At 37.7% G+C, this 10868-nt stretch overlaps 1 protein-coding gene across 5 annotated transcripts in view; it reads right to left on the minus strand.

The window, feature by feature from the left end:
* Positions 1 to 235: 235 nt before the first annotated feature.
* LMO3 (LIM domain only 3) overlaps positions 236 to 10868 on the minus strand; it is a 58784-nt gene continuing 48151 nt past the window's right edge. For all 5 annotated transcript variants that reach the window (XM_048930015.1, XM_048930005.1, XM_048929996.1 and 2 more), the window contains 2 exons: positions 9604 to 9729; positions 236 to 713 (listed from right to left, as the gene is read on the minus strand). In XM_048930015.1, coding sequence (XP_048785972.1) covers positions 608 to 713; positions 9604 to 9729 — 232 coding nt within the window. In that variant the 3' untranslated portion in view covers positions 236 to 607. The remainder of the gene's footprint in view (positions 714 to 9603; positions 9730 to 10868) is intronic.

Raw genomic sequence — 10868 nt, forward strand, 5'->3', positions numbered from 1 at the left:
AATAGCAGCAGGTGCTGCTAGAGTTATTAGCTTTCTAAATAGTTTTAATGTAAACAGTATTCTTAAGCTCTACGTGTAGCATAATGGTTGGGATTTGCTCTTTAATTCCTTTTACTAGAAAGATACAGCTCATTTAAAATAGCTGATAGATACAGAAAGCATAAATATACAGTAAGTTTAGACACTGATTGTACTAAATGCAACAATACAAAGAAGCAAACAGGAACACAAATGGTAACACAATAAAACTGTATTACATTTGTGCTTCAAATATTACAATACATTATATACAATAGTCCAAAATAAACATCTCATGCCAAGTGACACAAAAAGAAACAAACAAAAAGCCCGAACAAATAAACCAAAAACCCCAATAGCAAGCAAAAGAATCCAGCTGTATGTACAGTACCTTTTTAATTAACATTCAACTCTGAACTGGAGCAATTTTCACTACATACAGATGCAGTCCGCCTTTTATTTCACGCAACCATTCTGTCTCCCTATATCTACGCTATTCAGTAGGTTCCTGTGTCATTTCTTATATACATGTTGAGCAAAAAAGATAAAAGAACATAGTGCTTTGTATTCTTAACGGTGCGGCATCAGATCAGCGAACCTGGGGTGCATAACCTTCTTTCATCAAACCCTCCTCATAGTCTGTCTGGCACAGAATCATGTTGTTCTTCAGGAAAAATTTGTCTCCAACGCAAAATCTGAAATTACAGTAAAAGCAAAAAATAAAGGTAGTTCGAGAGCGAATCATATGACAAAGTCTTAAACATAAGGAATGCACAACAAGTGTTCACGATTTTACTGTACCCACCACAGGCTCACATCTCTGCCGTCTGCTGCAGCACAGACAGACGGACAACGCGTGTCTGCGAGAGCTCAACAGAGGAATTGGCCTGGTAGCAGAATCCAGTCCGTGCTTTCAAAAAGCTTGGTGTGTATCAGTGCTTTTGCTTCCCCAGCCAAAGGCTTCATTCAAAGCCCACCAAAGACTGTGGGAGTCTTGGATCAGGTCATCAGCAGGCAGATAAAACAGAATAAATAGCTAAGGCTACTGAGTTGAGTGAAAAGTAAATGTACTGCTTCCACACAAATCAGAAGGAAAACAAAGTGATCATATAGAGGAGAATGCCCACCTGAGATGCATCATATTTATGTTGTACAGACACAGCAGTAAGAATTTCTTGCTTTATATTCCAGTTGAATATTTAACTAGAATTGATTTAAACCGGTGTTTCTGAGAACCTTTCCTAGTATAAAAAAAGCTTTCTGCATATTGTGATGCAAACCAGAGACACATACACAGGTATGCAGAGAAACCTTTGTTTTCCTTCTTCTCTCCTGTAGCAATTGATTATAAATTTAGTCAGTCAGCTAACTACTTTCTCTCTTGTGGTATCAGTATACATAGCTTTTTACGCTATTATGTGCATCAGAATGATCCGATTGCTACAAAATGCTATGAATTATTTCATTTGATTTTCTCTGATGGGTAGGAAAATCACGTAACGTTAGCACTGCTGGCTGTCTGGCTTCAAACTTGGAGCAAAGTGGTATTTCCCAGCTAAGCAACACTCTTGAGCGTGAGGAGGCTCTTCACCAACACCTCCTCAACCCTTCCCCCCAGCAAAGCTGGTGTTCTTGAAGATGCTTGGGGAACAAGTGAATAGGGCCAATGTATAGAAAAACAGTTTCCCTAGTGACTGCCTTGGCAGGGTTACATTCTTTTGTTTATGGTGAACTCTTCAGCTATAAAATATATGGGGAGGCACTGCTCACATTATTCCAATTAAAATGAAAGAAAGTAACCTAAATGAACCCCTTAACACTGATGTGAATGAATGAAACCAGTTTCTACCCGCTAATTATGGATCTCACTACATACAGTATTGTTTAATGTGTAACAAATTATAATGTCCTTTTTTTGTATAATTTTCAAATGGTGACATCTTGGACACAATTAGGGTCAGATATAAATGCTTGTGTTGTTTGCGGTAGATTTAACAACAGAGTAGCTATGGGAATAGCTGTATATGTATTTAATTGTAACAATTTAACCTTCACATGGTGGTGCCTGCCTTAGTTGACCCAGTAAAACTACGTAAATTACACAAGTTGACCTGCGTGACCTCTGATAGTGGTCTCTCTTTATCAGATAGTCAATTCCTAATGATGTTCAAGCAGAAAACTTGGTGAATTGTCACAGATTAAATTGTGTATTGAAAGCAGTCCTTTAATGTTTTGTGAAGTTGGAGGTTTAAATGAGTAGCAGTTGGACTGATTTACATTTGTGAAGATTGGAATGCTAGACAAACAGTGAACCCATTTATTTTCCAACTGGGTAGCTTTGGAAATTTATCCTTATGCTAGCTAAATAGATAGAGGGAAAATAGTGTAATAAAAAAGTGGATTGAAAAGAATTAGCTCTGCTCTTAAAGGAAAATTGGTTTGTTTATTTGTGGACTTTTTTTCTCTAGGATTACTGCCTGCTGCTGCTGATGATTGAAAATCGAGATTATGGAATGATCCCCAAATCTTTATTTATGGTCAAGACAGTTTTACAGAATTTACATGTTCCTTCTGTCCTTCCCACCCCAATCCTGTTACATTGGGCAGCCAACAACAAAGAAGTATTTTGGGGATACGTGATGAAATATTTGAAGCAAGCAAGTTCTTCAGGGGTTTCTCTAGTTTCCATCTTATGTGTCCTTGTCCACAGAAAGTATTCCAAACAGAATTTTTTTTTTGTGCATTTTCTTATATTAGGTCAATGAGTCTTAACTAGTGCTAATACCTGAAGACTTTTTGTTTTCCCCCCCAAAGAAGTCACATAAAAATAAAAAATCAATAAAAAAAATCCATCTTAGTTTCTCTTAAACGAACCTATAGATGAGTATGAAGCAGAGGAAATAAGGTATTGTTGCAAATGAGCAACCCCACTGGAATTACCCCAACAACTACTGATGGAGCTTAAAGCTGAGATGCCCACCCAGAAAAGGCATCAACTCTAAACTGGGGATATTATTCAGCTACATGCTCCTTTGTGATCCAGTGCAACATAGAGCTTATTGGCATGGTTTGTTTATTTAACCAATGGAAAAATACATTGCTAAATGAAGTTCACTTGCATGGCAGTACTTTTACAGCTTCTTACTGTATCACTCACATCAAAATCCTGGCTGAAGGATTTTGTTTTTCAGCCACAGTTTGTACTAAAGTACACTATCTACATGAGGGAGTCAGGTTGCCTTTCCCAATAAAAAGTGTCAATGTTTTTTGCTATGTTAATATGTCGAGCCAGAAATGCTCTACCTATGTCTACATGGCATTTGACAGCTCTATGCATGAGTGGCTTTAAACACACACGGTTCCACAAATCATTTACCTTCTGAGTGTGCAGCTGTCTTGCACAGAGGCTGCCTGTGGCTTGCCCAGACAGGCTGGGCTGTGTGATAACCTGTGGGGTGAGAGTCTGTCTGCATGGGAAGATGCTCTCAGGTTCATCTGGGGCTAGGTTTGCACACTGAGAGGAGAGCCACTGTGCCTGGGGGGAAACCTGCTTCTTGCCATACTTGTAGTCCAAATTCTGCACTCACTTTCATGTAAGCTCAGTGACCGAAGCACATTGTCTAAGACCATGGTGAGATTTGTGTGTATCCCTGAGTACTAAATGTATGATTTACACATTCATTAGGTGATGAGGAGGTAAGAACCAGGTGAAAAACATCTAAATGTGGTATGCTAGCTCCTGCGTATGAGAAAAGGTAAGATACAGACAAAATGCAGCAAATTCTGTCCAACGTGTTCCACACTTTCAACCGTATCTGACTCTGAAAACCAGATTTACCTTCTTCTGAAGCCAAAGAACTAAATCTTGTAACTCCTTCAGACTGCTTTTGCACATGCCAGGATTTAAACCTGGATCAGGTTTAAAATGGAAGGGCAAATTCAAGCCTTGCCTTCCACCTCTGGTAAATGTTTTCGTCACGGAATTGACATAGGATGTAAATCAGGACACAATTTGGGCACATACATCAAACAGAGTCAAGGAGCATATTGAGATGCAACTGGGTTAGGAGTATATAATGAGGCAAGACTATTACTCTTCCAGCAGGCAGATGGTAGTCTTCAGCCTTTCCTAGAACCCTCACCCAATTTATTTAATAGGCATGCAGGATGAACGGGAAAAATATACAATAGGCAGCATTAACATGCCAGATTGGACTTACCCCCATACATTGATAACACTACTTTTGACATGACTGTGACATTAGTAGAATGGCCATTATAATTAAGCTACATTCTAAAACTCCTGTCATATTTCACAATGGCAGAAGGAGGGCCATTTATATTACAAAACGACCTCTATTATCACCTTGTTTGGAGGGGGAAGGTGTTCCTAGACTAATCAAAAGTAGTATAAAACTTCAATTTTGAGAAATAGCAATTTCACTGTTCAGAAAAGACATTTAAGGAGATCTCACTACTGTCTGTCATCTTTTCTGATGTACGGGGTGCATGTCAAGGTACTGAAAACTTAAGAAAGTGAGAGAAATACTGCTGTGAACAAAGATGGCTGTGTGTGAAGTGTTCCTCGGTAATGCTGCATCTTTGTGGTAGACAGAAATAAAATCTGGAAACATTTATTTGTTTTCCCTCAGCCCAGATTTACTCCACCCACATCCTTCCACTCTGCTTTTTATACTCAGGGATGTAACTTGTCTTCTGTTTGTCTTCCTTTCCTTTTTTTAAAAGCTAATCTGAGTTTCCAATGTAACTCAAGTCAATGTTAATCTGCACGTAGCACTAGTAGAACTAAACCACTCTTGTATATCACTCAGTTCATTAGTCTGCACCTATGGTTTACTAATTTTAGTATTCTGTCAAAGAGTCCATCTATTATCAAAGGCTGGAAAGTGTAAGCTGTGGCTGGATTTGTATATTTTTACCAGTAAGATGCACTACATATACACAGAATATATAATGTAATGCATAGAACTGAACAGTTCAATTTACAGTAACTAACCTCAATGTGATCTGCTTCTTATTTATTATATTTTTAAAAGCAAACATGAAGGATACATTAATTTTTATTCTAAATTTAAAGATAATAATTGAAAATAAACAGTTCTGAGGTTTTCAGAATTTGTAAGCTGAACGCACAAACAAAAATCTAACACCGGTGTTTAAATAAGCACGTTCCTAGCATCACATTCTCCCCCACCTTGACAGAGAACAAAGGCAGCACTGTGTGGGCATTTTACATTTGATACCAGAAAGAAGTGTCTACAGCTACGTCAGGACAGTGATTTGAATGCGTATATAACCATTTTCAGCCCAGTGTCCATTAAAATAAAGGTTGCTTCAGATAGAAGGAGAGAGCAGTTGATTTAAATGCCCCTCGCTGATAGCAGATGGGAGTTTTAAACCATACCCCAAGTTGACTTCAGAGGCAGACAAAAATTATGGCAGCAGTATGAAACAAGCTGCTAAAGCAGCTGCAGAAATTGAAAGGAAGGACGTCGAAACTCTGGAAAGTGGAAAAGCCAAAGGCAGGCAGAGATCATTGCTGCAGTCAGAAGTGTCAAGCAAAGATGCAGCTGAGCCCACTTGCAAGATTTTCCACTCTATTTTGCCAGTCACACACATGCAAGCTGACAAAGTGTGAAAGGCAGTGTCTGTTTACGAGTTTATTTATTTTTCCAGTGGTTCCCATCTTTTTTAGTTCTTTTTTTTAAAATTTTCTGCAGAAATCAATGATATGGGGACTACTGCCAAAGAGAGGGGAAGTGCTTCTGTGGAGGGGTTTAATGTGGTTACAGAGCAGAAAGGAGAGCATTCAAACCATTAAGATGATTGTTACTAAGCTTTGCAAATATTTAGAAGATGAAAGAAGTTCAAATTAGTAAACAGGACAGAGACAAGAAAGATAAGGGGGGGGTGCTAAAACCTTTAGGCTGGGAGCAGAACAAAATCTCTACTGCTTTAAACATCAGGAGCAAGAAAAAAAAGAGGAAAATGTCAAAAACTGTCTGGACAGAGCAATTAGATGGCAGAGCTGAACAGCTTTATGAAATAGAAAATATGCCACAGTGTCTATTGGATACCATGGAACAGGACTCGGTGGCTCAGGAGATCCCTTACATCTGGAGTTCTGCCACAGGATGTTCTCAGAGTACATCATATGAGACAACAATGTTTTCTTCTTACTCTGAATCTAGTTTTCAAGAGGCCAATAAAGTGGGACAGATACATTATAGCTTAGTTCAGAGATGGAGTTTATGGCCCAAAAAGGGTCCCTTGAAAATGAGGGTCTAACAGCCATCCACACTGAAACTTAAGTGGTATGGTAAGATGCTCAGAAACAGTAAAGCAAACAGAAAAGCTGTGCAGAAAAGCAGAAAAACGACTGATTCTTTCTCAAAAAGCATAGATGATGGTCAAGTTTCGTTTTCACTAGGCCAGAATCAACTGTTTGAACAGTGGGAATACAAGGGTCATGCCATGGTAAGCCTGAAAACCTGGCCATTCCGAGGATCAGTGTGATGTGAACTAATATAATTAGTAGTTACTTTGGAAAGCAGAGCACAAAGGAAGGAACACAACCAAGGACAACTTGACAGGAGACATTCACCATTGGTGAACACAAAGTAATGAAGACTGAAGAAATTATTCAGTTTGCTTATGAACATTACATATGTTCTGTTCAGAAAATGGTAGACAGGAACTGTAAATCTCAAAAATCTCAAACACGGAGCTCAACAGAGCACTACAGGCTTTGCAGTAGTACTCCAGATGTGGTGTGCTTTTATCAGTGTAAGGAACATCCCATAGAAATGAAGAGTAGAAAATAAAGATGGTGAATAAAGTTAAAAATGTACATCTGGCCATAGCTGGTGAGCCTTCCTAGTTTGGTTGGTAATTTTTCTATACTGCTGGTGACTTTGCTTGTAAATAAAAATATTTCTCTTCAATAAATACCATGCTATGGATTGTGGCTGGAATGAAAACGAAGAGCAGATCCAGGCACTCAACTGAAGAAGATTATTTTGACTGCAAGGAGCAGCACAGAATAAAGAAATAAAACAAAACTGCTATCTTGTAAACCTATCCTCACCTGAAGTCTGCTATTTGGTTTTAATTCCTCTGTCTTAACTAGAGGAAGAAAAAAGGCTGCTGAGAAGCATAAGAGAAATTATTAATGGCATGTTGACTGACAAGATTATTCAATTTAAAAGAAAAGAAAGATGTTCCATAGTAGAAATATATATATATAAAATAGTGGTGATGGGCCAGTGTCTAGCACTGATAGTTTCTATTTTTATTGTGCAAGTAATGAAAAACAAAAGATTTAAAGCCATTATTAATGAGAGAGTGTAGTCAGTGGAATGCCTTGCCATAGGAACCACAGAGGAGCTAAACTGGAGCATCCACAAAATAAGATTTATTACATAAAAACAAAATTAATTCTTCAGAGTGCCACTAGCCCCAAACTGTGAGGAAAAAAAGGTACCCTACAGGCAGCATGTTTTATTAGTATCCTTGAGAGCTATTGCGTTATACTCAGGATTAGGGCTACTTTTGAGAATTTCTGAAATTCATTGAAAGTTCTAGAGCTGCTCCCTGTTTTGAGTAGGTGAATTTGATTGTATTTCAGGTAAATCAATTCCTACATTCCCAATCTAAGGCTCTCATAAAACTATCCATTTGTCCAAATTACACGCAAAATAAAAAATAAGAGACTAGATTGAAGGCTCAGGGATGATATGGCTAAGAATTATAAAACGTCCCTGGCATGCTCCACTTCAGAAACACCTTACAGCACTGCTCCAGTGGGAGTAAGTGGTGTTAGGGCAGAGCGCGACGGATACGAGCTGCAAAGTGAAATTGTGCATTAGTTCACACTTGTTTCGGTAAAGGAGGAATATTAAAAATAATCATGACAGCTTTGCTTTTTCAGGGCAAGAAAAAGAAAGTTCACTTCTTCAGATCCAAGAGCGCTAACTATAATGAAAATCTTTTGTACTCAGGGTACCAAACATTGTCTGCTTTGCTTGACTGATGAAGATTAGCTGACTTCTTGCATTAAAGAAGTTTGTCTTGTATGGGCTGAAGTGACAAGACAATAACTAAGTGCTAATTGTGCATAACCAACACTAAAGATATGCAGCCCCATTATGGCATGTAATAAATGAAGCGAACAACAGAAATATATTAGGCACTTTAATAATGATACTAGAATAGCGGTTTGCAGAAATGGATGCGAAGGGTTTAAGAAACGAAACCTAGTCATATGTGTGAGTCTTGAGTGGGTTCTACTGGGAGGCTCTGCCTGCCTTGCTTGGAATGCAGTCTTTTAGTTTTGTGGCAAGGCAAAATTGATATAGGACTTTAAACAGCATTAGAACCTATAATTACTTTGCATTATTATATAGTTTAAGCAGTGGTTATTACTTGCCTGGTATTTTAATTTCCCATGCAACACGATGAAAAAGGTCAATTTGGTTTTTTTTTTTTAAAGAGTGTAATTGTAGTGTGTTACAATTATTAGCAGCTGTACATTTTATAGTTCTTTAGGGATGTTTGATTTTTAAATGACTACAGTGTTACAAAATAACATACTGTAGGACAAGGTGAGTTAGCAAAGCTTATTTAGAGCTGTATCTAACTTTGTTGTGTTAGACTACTGTCTTCCTAATTTGCTATTACTTCCTAGGAATGTACATCTCATTTTTCTTCCCACTTGAGGAAAAAAAAGAAAAAAAAAAGAAAGAAAAAAAGGAAAAAAAAAAAAAAGATTGCTATAAAATTCTAAATTGGATTATGTAATAATTGAAAAAACATAATGAGTACATTAAGGAGTGGACATAATTGGTTCTATCATTGCCTAGACCCCATAGAAGTCAATGGGAAAGCTGCTAGCAACTTCTCTAATAGGATTTGGCCATCAGTCTGAATGTTGTTACAGTGAGTTAGCCATAAATGCCTCTGAAAAATGCAGTTTTTGTAATTTTACCATTTTTGGCCTTTCTTCTGCAACTGTATACATGACTCTTCAGAACAAAATGTCTGGTTTGGATCCTTCTATAAGCTACAGTCAAGAGATGGAAGTGAAAAGAGGGCAAAGGAAGCCCAATGATGCTACAGAGAAAATGGTGGGAACAACATCTTGTAAATTTCACTGACCCCAGTTCCGTCAACAGGAAGAGACATAATGTAATTTAAAAGAAATACGTGCAGCAAAAATGAAGAATTCATATGAAATTAATGCAATAGTGACAAATGATATAGCTCTTTCTTCTACAGCAAAGGATCTCAAAGTCCTTTAAAATATTAATTAATTAAACTTGACAGACAGCCTTCTGAAGCAAGAGGAAGCAACATTACTCTTGCTTATTGGTGTGGGATTTGAGGCACAAAAATTCTTCTGGCCAAGGTCATAAAAGATGTTCTGCTTCAGACCCATGGAAAGTATCCTGGTCTTAATCTTGGGCTTCCATGACTGGTAGATGCTTCCTCTTCACTTGAATGCATACGCACAATAGAGCCAAATAAATGCTTAGTTTATGGAACAGACCCAATACATTCTCTTACCTCTGATTACAAAGTTGACATGCAAAACAGTCCAGGTGATAAACATTGTCCTTAGCTCTCATCACCATCTCAAAAGCAGGTATGAGCTTACTGCAGGCAGCGCAGTTTCCTGTAACGCCAAATAACCTGAAGATACAGAAAGACAAATATTCCTGAAGATGCTTAACTGAAAAGAAAATCAGATTTTCATGTTTTAATCTTCGTTTCCCCTCAGTAGTTGCCTGGCCTTTGACTGATTTCCCAGCACAGCTCTCTTTGGAAAGGCTGGTGGTGGTGCAAGTCTGCCCAGTTTCCAATACAAAGGCACAGTCCCTTTGTCGGAAGAGAGCCTAATGGAGTGGTGACAGCCTAATATCCCACCTAATGTGACGTTATTCTTCTACAGGTTATGCTGACCTTTCTGGGTAAAAGGAACATCTCGTTAAACTCAACAAAGAAATAGTAAACACATTAGGGACGTTACATAACTGTGCGGACAGGGGTCAAGCCGTTTGCATACGTGGGAAGAGTCTTCAGCTGGGATCGCGCCATTCAGACAAGAGCCACATAACCTTGGCTTTTGGTGTTATTTATTATTAAAACACACTTTAGCTAGAAAAGAAATAACACTTGAAAAAGCCAATATTCTTCGCATTTTTGACATCTAGTGCTAAAAGCTTTACCACTATTATTAAAAGAACATTTTATGAACAAGTCATTTAAATCGTCAGAAAGCATTAGCGGTTCATGCACCTTACAACCTTATACCATAGTTATTGCTATGATTATGTTATTCAGGTAGCACATTAAAGTAAATGAGGCTGTAAACTATATATAGTCACATCAGGAGTAGAAGTATAAAATACTGTAAGAACAATATGAAACGCTGTTTTTGCCAGACATCTATAGAATTTTTTTAAAATTCTCTTTGTTAAAGATTTTCAATACTTTTCAAGTGGGTGTATTACAAAAAAGTTGCACGTATGCATCCTTTTGTAACATAGAAGGATTATAATGAACAAGAAAAAATATGTTAGCTCGACATGGCAGCAATCTTTGAAACTAAGTTTATTTAAACTACTTAATAGTTGTGATGGATTATTAAAAGTAATGCTCTGCTTGTGCATAGCAGTTAATGCTGTTTTTAACTATGAAGCACACTAGATGAAAACGCCACATCTGCCAGTTTTCTTTTTTTCCTCAACATCAGGCTGACAGCAGAAAAATATAATGGCTCTCAAGGGAAACACCAAATTAAAAGCAGTTCTAAACTAATGAATTCAAAG

This window comes from Lagopus muta, chromosome 1, assembly GCF_023343835.1.
Source record: "Lagopus muta isolate bLagMut1 chromosome 1, bLagMut1 primary, whole genome shotgun sequence".
Taxonomy (NCBI): domain Eukaryota; kingdom Metazoa; phylum Chordata; class Aves; order Galliformes; family Phasianidae; genus Lagopus; species Lagopus muta.